The sequence below is a fragment of the Streptopelia decaocto genome (genome assembly GCF_964273445.1).
Source record: "Streptopelia decaocto genome assembly, chromosome: 3".
In the NCBI taxonomy this organism is placed as follows: Eukaryota; Metazoa; Chordata; class Aves; order Columbiformes; family Columbidae; genus Streptopelia; species Streptopelia decaocto.
In genome coordinates this window covers 28,684,300-28,697,671 of record NC_138656.1, presented here as the reverse complement: position 1 = coordinate 28,697,671, position 13,372 = coordinate 28,684,300, and the positions used below count along the sequence as shown (strand labels likewise).

Below are 13,372 nucleotides of genomic sequence, written 5' to 3'. Positions count from 1 at the left end.
GGATTCACTGAGTGAATACAGATGAAGACTTCTTGTAAGACTTTTGGAAAGAAAAGATATTTCTAAAACATGTTGTGAAAAACTAAGGTGTGCTAATTAGATTATATTAACAGTATCTTCTTCAGGAATAAAAGCACTTTAATTTGTTTAATTCCAAAGACGGCGTGAATACTTTTAGCATTTGCCAATTTTCCTTGCTATAGCAGACTTCCAAATTTCAAAAAAGTTCAGGTATGTTTACAGAATCTGTTACACAGGATATTTTCTGACTTGATGATTACTGAGCTCACCTGAAGCTTTCTGTGGGTAAAATGACCTTTTGTTACATATGTACGCTTCCATAAAACATCCGTTTGTTTTGTTAGGCTAGTTTTGAAACACTTTTTTTTCCTCCCACATTTTTATCTTCATAAGGACATAGAGGAATGATTGGAAGGGGCGATGCTGGTTAAAATACACAGAATAATGAATAATTCCTCCTCAAGATATAAGGACATCAAACCAGACTTTAATAAAATAAGTATCCCTGAAACGCAATGGAGAACTTGCATTTTCAAAAGGGGGGCTTTTATAAAGCTTTCTTCAAGTTTTAAAAGATACAATCTAGAGCAGGCTGTTGTTTTTTTTTTTTTTTTTCCCATGAAACTGTTACATTGTTGTAAGCAACTATAGTTACCTCAGTTACCTCTGAGAAAGTCTTTTTAAAGGCAGTAGCTAATATTTTTGCACTGCAATGTCCTCTGTTCTAACAGCCATCAGCAGCTGCAATTTTTGTAAACCACAAATTAGTTTAACTTATTTTTTTTCACTAAGTACTCATTATGTTAGCTCTCAAACACATACAGAACTCCAATCTAAATAATTCTGATGAAGCAGTGGCCAAAACCTGAAAAAAACTAGTCTGCCTTGGATGCAAATGGAAAGATTACCAGGGAACAAAAGCAAACATATCTTCCCTTTTTTTCCCCTCTCAATTTCTAAGGGTTATTAGTATTCACTGTATATATCTGTTCTTGTTCTGTGCTGATATTTAATGTGGCCACAAATTATGCTCACTCATTCTCTCGCTTAGTCAAAGTCCAGTTCAATTTTCTAAACTATGTGTTCATATTAGAAGGGCATAATAGCAATTTATTCTAATATAAGAAATATAATAAAATACTTTCTACAAGAGACAGAGGAGTTTTGCAATCTTACATCAAGAGAAATAATGATAAATTGATAATCGATTAAGCACACTAAAGGGGTAATTTGCAGGCAGTTATAACTTAGCAGCAACAATGAAACCATGCATTTCAATATACACTGGAAAAGCTATGACAATATACAAATACTGGTTATGTTTTAAGAGGCTACTATCTGAAAGCAAAAAAAGAAAAACTAATCTAGTTTTTCTGCAAAAGGAATATGTGAAGGGGAGCTCATTATTTGATTCAGTACTACATCTCCTGTAACGTGCAGCACACACATACGGAATCTTTCAGCACTCAACCATAAGACAAATATTTACTACTGTACTTGCTCTATACCAACACGTACATTTTTAATTAAAGAAGAAAATGCGGCATTTATTGTGGAGGGAGCTGTAGCTCTGTTCAAGATAATCTACGTCTATTTTTTAATTACTTATGTGGGGACTTTTTCTTAATATACCCCATGCTGTCTGTCTTTATATCGATTGTTACTCAGCCGGTAAAAAGGAACGAGCACAACAAACGAGTTTTCTATCTGAATAAGGATACTTTTGATGGCCTTTTCATTTCCATCAGTTAACAGAACTTCTTTGACATCTGCAGAAATAGCAACCTGAAAAAAAAGAGCACAGCAAACAATGAGCAAATATGCTTGTCTGTGTGGAAGTGAAGACAGGAGTGACAAGCCTTCAGTATCATGCTTCCTCACCTATTTCTCTGTAACAATCTTCAATCTTTTTTCATTTTATGTCTGCATTATTTTAATCATTCAATCAAATCAGTCAATACTTTTATCATTCCATTTGCGGGAGCCTCTATCTTGCTATCATTCTGTTCCGTAATTGCATTGTGACAGCGGATGATGGTATTCTGAGAGGCTTTCATTTGCGGGCTTCTGTTTATCTAGTAGAGCCATCATACAAGGCTGTCACTCTGCCTTTCAGCTTGCTTCTGTCTGACTGCCTGATGCCCTTCATATAACTTTGCATTGCAGGCAGATGGCTTTGTAAGGGTAATTTTTTTGTGAGCTTTGACATGCTCGCACATTGGGCTGTAACCTCGACACATTGTATAAGAGCGACAGGTTTGTCAAATGCCAATCAGTGTAACAATATGCTTTTATTTGTAGAGACATAAAAACTTGTCTAATGCACTGCACTGCTACATAATATCTCCTGAATACATGACTCAGAACCCAGAGAATGGTGAACGACTCTCCTGAATGGCCAATCTAATTCAAAAGAATCTAATTACCGAGAGCTCTGGATCATGTTTGTTGGTGTAATAATGCAGGCAAAACATTAGCAGCTATATCATGGTGCTCCAACTGTGATTCGCCAGGCTATTCCTGTATCTTAGCAAATGGGACTATAATCTGAAAAAAAAAAAAAGCTTCGGCTATGGCAATGAAAGACAGACCGTACGTGGCCTGGAATGTCACAACAAGAGATATTGACTACACGGAGGTAAAATGTTTCTGCTCATCGAGGCAACCATAAAATCAATATGATACGAAAGCAAGTCAATCTAGAAGGTCTCTCAAGACTCTGCAGCTTGACCGCAGCTGAGGCTGTTGACAGTTCTCTGACCCAGCAGTTGGAGGCACTGGAACATTTTTCCTTTTGTTTCTTCCTTTGAATGGGATTGGAATTGAGAAAAGACCTACCATGAGCCCAGCCAAGCATGTCATGCCACCCCCTAGCTCACACACAGCAAGGTCCCTGAAAGAGAGAAAGGAAATGGTAGAACCCATACAAATTAGATTGAAAATGGTCAGAGAGACATATATGTTACAAGAACAAATTGCCATCTGCAGTAAGAACGGAGCTACCAGGAAGTTGTAGAGACATGACTAGGCTACCTCATGTCGTTTTGCGTTTTAAAAATAATTATGAAATAGAAAAGTCACAAAGCAGGCAAATCAGTGGGGGTTCCCTCATTAGTGTTCAGTGCAACATTACCACCGCTGAGCTGAAAAATCTGAGAAGGTTCCCTTTTTTCCCTTGTCAATGGCTCTGTCTTTTAGAACTAAACTAGCTAGAGTAGCGAAAGATAATTGTTAGGAAAGGATAACAATGTTAATCCACATTCATTCTTGCAAAAACAGTTAGAGAAGTAAATGGGGAAATTAATATTATTTATATATCTCTCCATACAGTTATGCCTAACAGACGCCTTATATTAAAAAGAGAGAAGTTTTAAAACAAGCCATATACCGCAAAACAATTACACATGAAGAAATCCGATCCTTCAATTAGCACTTAAAACTGCAAGTGACCTACAAACAATACTGTTATGAACAACGATGGGAACAGCAACAGTTAAGCCTCAGAAAACTAAACGAAGTTGGTGTCAAGAGCCTAATCTGAGCCCGAGCAGAGGGTTGAATACATGGTCTAAAAGGCTGCTTTTAACTTGGACCATACCGCGCTGTTATTAAGGCGTGCATGTGAAATATAATTTGGCGCAGATAGCGTGCTGGGTGGGAGCTTGCAGGGCAGCCACAAAGAAAGTCCTCCAGAGGCAAGGCCTGCCCGGGCGGGAGGAGGGGAGGGAGGGAGGGAGGGAGGGTGCTGACCCTGCGCCCAAACCGCTCCGAGCAGCAGCCAGAGCTGCGGTTTACGAACACGCTGCTTTATAGCTAAATCTACGGCAACTCTTACAGCTGGCAGAAACCTTCCCATTGAGACATTTTCGACAGGCAGAAAATGGAATTTCAGCTAAACAGATTTGTATGCGTGTGTGTGTGTGTGTGTACCTCTTCTTCTCTCCTAAAACACCAACATTTGAATATCTGGTTTTATGTGAAAGTATTACCTCCCTGCTCACTCGACATTGATATTTAGGAAGAGCATCTATCGTGCCATACCAGGATCAGTATACATATGCTGATATTTTGTTCACTGAGGCCACTGCACTAGGCTGTGTGACCATATACTAATGTTCCCTGTCTGGATGGGATAGATTTGTTTTTCTCAGCCTCCACAAATTTTATTTGCAAAAAGTTTAGTTGTCCTGTTTAACAGAGATTAGACAGAGGACGGACATACTTCACAGGAACAAGCTGTACATAAACCTAAGGAGAATATAAAACAGATGTGGCAAATTTGCAGCTTGTGGTTTAAATAGAATAATTATTTTTTTTGCCAACATAAGTTTTCATTTTTCTAAACCACGCATGTCATATATATTAAAAGTATAATCATATGGTTATATATAAGATTTACAAATAACTTAATCCTTCATTATAATAATGCTTATTGAAATAAACACATAAAGTATCTAGTGTGGGGTTTTTAAAGCCTTTTGAACTAAATGTGCATGTACATAATATACAAGCATATCCATACACACATATACACATACATATTTATGCATACGATTTATTTCAGTGCAAAGTTCCTTTATTAGCAAATTTTTAAAATCCTACCCACCTCTTAGGCAATGTTTAGTGACATTTATCACTGAGAATGAAAATAAGGAACTCTACTCTGAGTGTACTGTTGAGAGGGCACAATCCTGAGAAATCAGGGTATGAAACCGCCCGTGTCCTCCACAGAAGTTTGACTGAGTGCTGCCGCCCAGTATACGGGCTTGAAACCCAGACTAGGAAAACACCCTTTCAGTGGGCAGCACTGGGAGGTTTGCTGTGAGGAGCCTCTGAGCACCAGTAGAACGTATAAGCTGCAGTGTGGGGCTGGCAGGCAAAGCACACCAGGGACATCAGTACAGCAGCAGAAGTCAGTGGCCAGCTACGCTCAGAGGAAGGAGCAGCAACTCCCAGACTAGGTGTGTTAGCTGCCTCTGATGGGGTGGGCTTCACTCAGGGGGTGGCCAGAGCCGAAATGAGGTTTTACGAACCAGGGCACGCTTTGGAGTCAGGTCTTTGATTCCAGACTAGAGTGTGAGCGAGCTGCAGGAACCAGCTCACAGCTGATACATTTTCAGCTTTGGTACAGGGGGCAGGGGCTTACAGCTTGGTCTCCCCTATTTTACCAACAACATATGTACACAGACTGAGGGATTTTGTGTACTCCAAGCTGGTTTACTTGGTATTAGCCTTGCACCCTCACTCAGGACTCAATTTATACCTGCAAATGCATTGTTACAATCATTTTTCCTGCACCCATTCATTCTCTCGACAATGAAACTTCAAGGATTCCCAAGTGCAAGGCTCTGTATACTCAAGGGGAGAGTGAGAGGATGCAGGATGGATTTTATTTTTAGGTGCTCCTATTGGAGCCTTGATAACTGTCTTCTATAAGTTTAGAAAATGTGAAAAAAACCCTCCAAAAGCAAATAAAAGTGCAGGAATACTCAAAATTATTTCATAACACAAATACAGTTGCAAGCTCCTCCATTGCCATATGCAGTGTTTATTATTTACTTTATCAGGTAATATTTTGCTTGCTTTTGCAACAGATGTCAGTTTAAAGAATGTCTCTTATTTTTCCTGACCTTCACAATCAGTACTGATCGATTGGAGCTTCACTTTTGTTTCCCAAAAATCAAAGTGAAATAAAACGCCTTGAGTGGAAATCAAAAGTCTTTGACATATAGCAGAAAGCTTGCTGTGCAATATTAGTACCCAAAGGCAGCTCAGAATTCTTTGTTAAGAGCAACATGCTTTCACCTTGAACATTTTAAATTTAATCTGAAGACTTAAATCATAGCAATCTTTACCATGCAGATACAATAAAACTAACAGACTGGAATTTATCTTTTTATGTTTAACTCTTTACCTGAATATTTCATTGTGCTTTAGGCAGTAGTAAGCCAGCACTTCTTCAGATGGCCAGAGACCTAGAAAACAAAGATATTTGCCTTCTTAGAACAGATTTTTTTTTGTCTAAACCAATATTTTTACACATATTACCATTTGCAGACCTCTACTAGCTGTTTCATTTCCTAAATTTGTCACAATACCATGGAATAAACAAATAAGACCTTTAATGGAAGACTTCTGATTTAAGCATTGGAAATCCGTATTTCATAGATTTCATCCTGACTAATGACCAGAAATTTACTTTAAAGATGCACACATAAACATATGCATATATCTACATATATACATACAATTGTCCAGACTTAAAAATTATATAAAATCTAATTCTATGAAACTTCTGATATCTAAGCATTCACACGAATATCAAATTATGTTTGGGATGTTTGGGTGAGGCCCACCTTGCCTTTCAGCCTCTTTCTAACAGTGGACAGGTGCCACTTCCTTCTTCATTACCTGTCCTCTACAGTCATTTAATTTCTTCCCAGTTTCTTTTTATTTAGCTCCTTTTCTCTTAGGTTTATTTAGGTCAGACATGAGTCTGACTGTAAGAGACACCGATCAGCAACAGATGCTAAGGACAAGTACAGGACTAGGGCAACAATGCAGCATTGTTTCAAGTTGTGGCTCAAGAAGTTCTTGAGGAGGAGAGGAGATACAAGTGTTAAGTTCTGTTTGTCACCGAAGGATTTTTCTAGTTGTTCTGTGGACTGCAGTAAACTTTCCATAGCTGCAACGTCCTGTGGCAGGAGGCGCCAGTTTTACTGTGCTGTACAATGAAATATATCCTCTCTCTTGTTCTGTAGTTCACTCCCTGTCATTTTCATTTGAGGCCCTATAGTCCTTGCATGGGAACAGACAGGAGCAATCACATGTTTTTAGAACCACAGAATCATAGAATAGTTTGGGTTGGAATGGACCTTCAAAGGTCATCTAGTCCAACCCCCTGCCATGAGCAGGGACACCTTCAATTAGATCAGGTTGCTCAGAGCCCTGTCCAACCTTGCCTTGAATGTCTCCAGGGATGGGGCATCTATCACCTCTCTGGGCAACCTGTGCCACCCTCACTGTAAGAATTTCTTCACCTTAATCTGCATTATTCATGACATTCTATGCTTTCATCATAAAACTTACACTGGTCATCGTCAACCTTGGCAATACTTGGAGGCATCCATGCAAATTTGGCGCTTGAACACCACTCACTCATGAAGCTCGCTGTTTCATCACAGCAGCTTCCCACCTCACTGGAACACCAAATGAAGCACCATGGCCTGTGGAGAGGGCAGGACAGATCCTGCGTGGCCTGCATGCCCTCCTGCAGGCACCAGCCTCCATTGCTGGAGGGAGCATGGCGAAAACACACTCAGGCACCTGAGTTAGGTTCCCAAAGTAAAGGGAGAATGAATCAAAGGTACGTGCGGCCAAATTACGGTTGTATTTGTTTTCCATCTGTCATTGCTTAGCAATATAAAAACATGCTTACATGTCTACCCACAGGTCAAAACCAGGGATAGCTTCCCCCTCACAATGCACAGCATTATGAATTAATCTGACAGAAACTTAATATTACAATCTATAAACAGTTCAATGGTTTCAGGAAACCTAAAACTAGACATGTGGGAGCATCCTTTAGAAATTTCTAGACAGGTACTCTGAATCTCTTGCAGCTTATTATGCATGTGCATCCTTTAGACCATTTTTTATAATTTTTTATTCCCAAGGCTTTAAAAATGTCACATGTTTAATAGAAGGAGAAGTTTGTGAGAAAAACTGTCTTCCTTTTGAATCAGCTGGAGCCTGATTGTAACGATCAAATACATAATTCTTCCTGTCCACCCATTAAGTTTTCTGAGTTACCCTTTCTCATAGTGATAAACAATGAAAATTTATGAATGTGTTGCCTGCATGCAGATCAAGCAAAAGCCTAGATGGCATTTCCCCAAAACTTTGCATATAAGTTTTGTATGACAAAGAATGTAAAGATTAAAAAAAAAAAACATAGTGCGATGATTCATACGTATGGCAATATTGGTATTTGTCCTGCTTATGACAGTTTAGCCTGATTAGGTGTTTGCACATGTGCTATTTTGCTTAGACTTGCTAAGGGTTAAAATAAAATATTCACACATGACTACACATTCTGCAATGAAACATACACTAAGAATCATACAGGATTTTCCATCTCCCTTTTTAAGCATTTCAATGCTTTTGAGCATTGAAATAGGCTAAAATGACAGATTTTTGCAATAAATATAATAACTGTTTAAATATTTTAGTATATAATATAAAGAATGTTTCAGTTTGCAGTGACTGGTGTATACTCAAGCAATAAAAGTGCTTTTTTTAATATTTAGTGAAGACACGGCTAATTTAATACCATTTATAATACTTATATCTCATGTTACAAGAAAACTTCACACCCACAAACACAAAAACCCTAAACCCTTTTGTAGCAAACTTTTAGCCTGAGTGAGTTTTAAAAATACTTGTCAACTGTAGGAAAATCCTTCAACATCTGTGTTTTCAGTACCCTCAGTCAAATGTCTCTCACTTTTCTACGGTTATTATTGAAAAGGCACTTTGAATGGTGTCACTAAATCTTTCATGAGGGGTCACCGTTCTTTCCCCTGCTACCATTACAGTGTTGATATCGGCTGAAACTGCAGGTGTATCAGATAGCTCTGTGCTGAGAGGAGGGTAAAGCACCTTTAGAAGGACAATGCTCTTCTGCAGGCAGATGCTAGTGATGCACATGACTCTCCTCCCCGCTCCTGTCCCCCATTGGGAAGGAAATATCACCTCAGCAATGATATAAGTGGCTGGCAGCTAAAGAAGCAGGAGTCAGGAGGTCTTTGGCGAACACAGGGCTCAAGTGTGGAAGCACATGGTGCTTCCAGATAAGCCAAGGAGCCAAAATACCAACATTAATTTCAGTAAAAGGAAAAGCTTCTCGTGCCTGAACAGGTAGGTAAGCCTCTTTACCCTCAAAACAAGGATAAGCTTAAAGACCCACGCGAAGGAGGTTGCATTCTGCCTTCTTCCCCTTCACTCTGACCTACATTCACCAACACAATGACCTACATTTCAAAGTTCCAAGTATAAGATAGTTCTGCTTCTGTTAGAAAACATACAGCTGTAATGTAGAAATGCAGCAGTTCCTATGAGTTAACAACTACCACTAGGTTGTGAAAAGTGTAATTTATTTCCTGCAAACACATCCATATGGATATGGATTAAGTTTCCTGTGAACACACTTAAAATAATTATTTCGTATTTAAAATAAAACAATTCTCAGAATTTGATTATAAATACATAACATTGGATGGGTACCTATTTGCATGTGCAATTACTTACACACGATAGTCAATTATTTACACATGTATAGGCAAAAGACTATCAAAAGGCCACCAAATGGTGCTTATATTTAAAAGGCTATAAATATACTGCAAGTCCTAGACAGAGAGGCTAAAAATCTCACTGTACACGGAAATAGAGAGAAACAAAAGGTTTTTGCAAAAATAAATATTTTATGACATACTGAAGGTTTTGAAACTGTTTATCAGCTTGATAACTAGAATGTGAAAACAGAGAGTAGTTGCGAGAAAAAAAACAGACTCACAGCTGAAATAAATAAAAAAATGAAGTTGTGTTAGTGTTTAAGGAGAGCCTCAAGGACTGCAATTTGGCATGTCTAAAGACATGGGAGGGAAACAGGGCTCACAGAATGACACCTGCCAGCATTTCAACTCTTGGCAGGTCTCCTTTCATCATTAGGATGGAGTAGGAGATCGCCTGCAAAGGTACCGTAACAGCTCAATAAGACTTGCTACAGTAGCACTGGTAGAAAAACACCATCACTAAATAGTAAGATGATGGGTAGATGACGGATGCTACATATGTGGACAAAAAATGTAGAAATTTTTACAGCACTTATCACCATATCATAAAATCTCACCACAGTAATGGAGTCTACCTCACAAGAACTTGATGACGTAATGATTTTCTACTGTCTGAATTTTGCACATTGGAAACAACACTAGGAGACAGATTAAGTTACTTAGATGCACAGAATGAAATTCTGGGAAGGCCAAGAAAAAAACCCCCAACACCTTGAGGTATGATTTAACCAAAGACACCCAAACTTTTTCTACAGAAGAACAAAACTAACAAAAATCTTGACAATGTTAAGAACACACACATTAAGTTGTTTTTATGACTCTGATAGTGCTTGCTAATGGAAAGTGTCAGGTTCTTCTGCAGTAGCCACAGCACAACTGTTCTTTACAGCAACCTTCAGCTCACATGGACTAAATGATGTGCAGCCAGCCTTCTGAGGATGTTTTGTTTTAACCATCAGGTGGAGCAACACTAGTCCAAAGCATCTACTTGTCCAGACCATCTATTTTTTCTGCATTGAATCTAAAAATGCTGAATCCTGTATGAAACTACAGAAATTTTTCTTCCAGTAATAAATTATCCAGTATTAAAAAAAGAAAAATTTTAAAAAATGTATTCCCTGTGGCTTTTTATCACATATTTTAAAGAATGCTGTCATACATTTGGATAACATATTGAGATCTGATGTGAAGTTCTTAAAGAACAGAGTGTTATTAGAAAATCAGGACACAGTGCTGAAAATTTTGAGATGCATCTTTTTAAAGAAGACATTTGATTATTGGAGCCATTATGCCTCTGAGCTGCTCCACAGGCACAAAGAAGTCACAGTGGCTACTGATTACTTTAATTGGGACAGTGCAAGATTAGCAGAACTCTACTCAGCATCACAGACAGGAAACAATGGGGCAACTGGAGGTGACAGGTGAACCGGCCCTTGAATCTCCGAGTAGCAGGTGTAAAACTCTTCTACAACTGCTTCAGCTCATGCTAGGAGATGAAGTTCTTTCCAACCCAAACCAAATGGGACGTTTTGTCACTTTTCCCCAGCATTTCACACGGCCATGTGATCTCGAAATTCCTGTGATATTAAAATTCATGTGACCTCAAAATTAATTAAATTATTAGATGTCTTCCTATTCATTTGAAGTTTTGAGTAAATTTTACACAAATCCTATCTTCCTAATGACTCTCAAGAGCAAAGACAGCTTAAATTTGAAAAATCAGTCATTTTCCCCTGATGAAGACACTGAAAAGGAGATTGTTTCTATTTTTAATTTTTATCATTATTATTATTCTTTATATTTTATATTTTTTTATTTTTAAATGTATATTTTCTGCCATGGCCTGATTCTTGACTGCATTAAATAATCTTATTTGCTTCAATACTCAACAAGCTGGAGGAAAAAAAGCACTATGGGCAAAGAGATGAATAAAGTCTGAAAAGATGTGCCAACAATTGCACTGAGCAATGATGAACTGTTTTCTGACTGTAAGAGAAGTATTTTTTTAACTTTCCTGACACCAAGACACATTGTTGGTGGAGAGCAGAAAAACCTTTGGCACCACGATGGACTGTGAAGAGATGTTCAATTAAGTACCTATCCAGAGAGGAAAGTATTCCCCATCTCTGCTAAAAGCCTGTAGAGTGGATGCAGAACCCCCAAAACTAAGATATCTACTGAACAGGCTACTCTAGGAATTTAGCATAAGGAATTCTATGAATTTAACATAAGGTCCTTCCCCCCTTAACTGTAGAATTGTTACAATCCTAACTTTACAGTAATCAAACCTTACTTTCTACAGACTATGCCTTATATTCAAGTCACCAGGAAAGGTAAGTTTGATGATTTTATCCTAGTTTTTGTGTGGATCACCACTACCATGAACAGCAAGAAGCATGGTGCACCTGCTGGAGGTCCTGGGGAAATAAGAGAGCAAGTCAAAATCAAGGTTCAACAGCACAGTAATTTGGAGTAAATTTCAAAAATGAGGCTCTAACCAATATTACCAGCCCTTCTGTCAGTGAAGCACTAAAATTCACTTCCAAGTCAAAGAAAAAATACTAAATTGTAAGTAGCACAATCAAGACAATGTGCAAAGTGGATGTACATTGCATATCGGCGAAAGACACCTTGCTACTAACATATGACATGGTTGTTCTAATTGGAGTAATTGCTTGAAGAAAGACTACTTTCTTCTAACTCCATACTTTGAGCCCCTTTTCAATACAATTTTATCATTAAAAACGTTGCTCAGTATAGTCAGAAAGTAAAGATCTTATTTTCATTCACTCGTTCACACAGCATGGAAAAAGTGACACATATGAAAGGGTAATCAGTAATCCAGGTTACCTAACATCCTGCCTAAGGTGTATCTAATCTAAAAAACATAAACACATTCAATAACACACTATTACCACAAACTTTTACCTGCCATAAAATGCATGTATAGAGGAGTGGAAACCTTCCATAGAAAACGACTTTCATAATAATTTAAAGACAAGTCTGGTCATTTTAGTAAAATGAAGAAATAGAGGGAATTGCTAACTGAGGAGAGAAACCCACTGAAAAAAACCTTGTTATTTCATTCTGTTTGCAGTACACAAAACAAGCATTTTCAAACTTGCATCTTCAAGTTTAAGTTTACATTCCTCTACAGCAAAAGCAGATAAAAGAGGGCTTATTGTCACGAGGTTGGCTGTGATGTTGTGACTGGAATTGTAAGACCCTGTTCCTACAAAATTTCATTTGCAAGCATATTTTCCAAAAGAGAATGGCTCCAGAGCACTGTGCCCTTCTGGACACTTGGCCACCTCAAGTATCAATGTAAGAGCTAATTTGGTTTGGAAGTCTTCTTGTCTCATGTAAGGCTCTGTATTCTGAAATTTACCCCAAGTGTATTTGCAAGGGAGTGAGGAATGCACACAGTGTAAAAAAATAAATGTAATAGCCTTTACAGTTCACCTTATACCCAAGTGTTACTGCACCTGACTTTTTCACATGGCAAACCACCTTTTAAGTCCAGTGAAGAGGAGTAATTTGAGGCAGGGAGAAAGGCTACTTTACTTTTCCACAGCAGGAATGCCCTGAGTTTGAAAAGGTAGAAGAATGCCAGAAAAAAATAGAAGATATAAAGAGAAACATTTTCCCTATGCACATACATTTTGTAGAAACTCTTGTCTCTCTTTCGATCTAAAGCAGAATTCATGATATTCAGATCACTGAAAAATATGTATAAGCACCGGCTGAGATCTTCAGCCAAGGCAAAATGGCCTCAGCACTGTATCTCTCACTTTCATTCTCATTATTATTCATGACTAGGAGTGAAACATGATGGTCTGCAATCTGCAAATTTCTTTTAGAGCGCAAACTTCAGAGGCGCGGTGGAACTGATGTGGAAATACAGGAACAAGTCAAAGCTGTAAATGCACGCATATCTCTTCCCTAAGAAAAAAATCGGCAAACTGTACACATCTACTTGTATGATTGTCTTTAACATC

At 38.2% G+C, this 13,372-nt stretch overlaps 1 protein-coding gene across 1 annotated transcript in view; it reads right to left on the bottom strand.

Moving 5' to 3' along the window:
- CAMKMT (calmodulin-lysine N-methyltransferase) overlaps positions 1-13,372 on the bottom strand; it is a 216,509-nt gene that overhangs the window by 36,398 nt on the left and 166,739 nt on the right. Inside the window, exons 4-6 of the mRNA XM_082047746.1 lie at positions 5,936-5,996; positions 2,860-2,914; positions 1,743-1,806 (exon numbers count right to left, since the gene is read on the bottom strand). Of these exons, the coding sequence (XP_081903872.1) occupies positions 1,743-1,806; positions 2,860-2,914; positions 5,936-5,996 (180 nt within the window). The remainder of the gene's footprint in view (positions 1-1,742; positions 1,807-2,859; positions 2,915-5,935; positions 5,997-13,372) is intronic.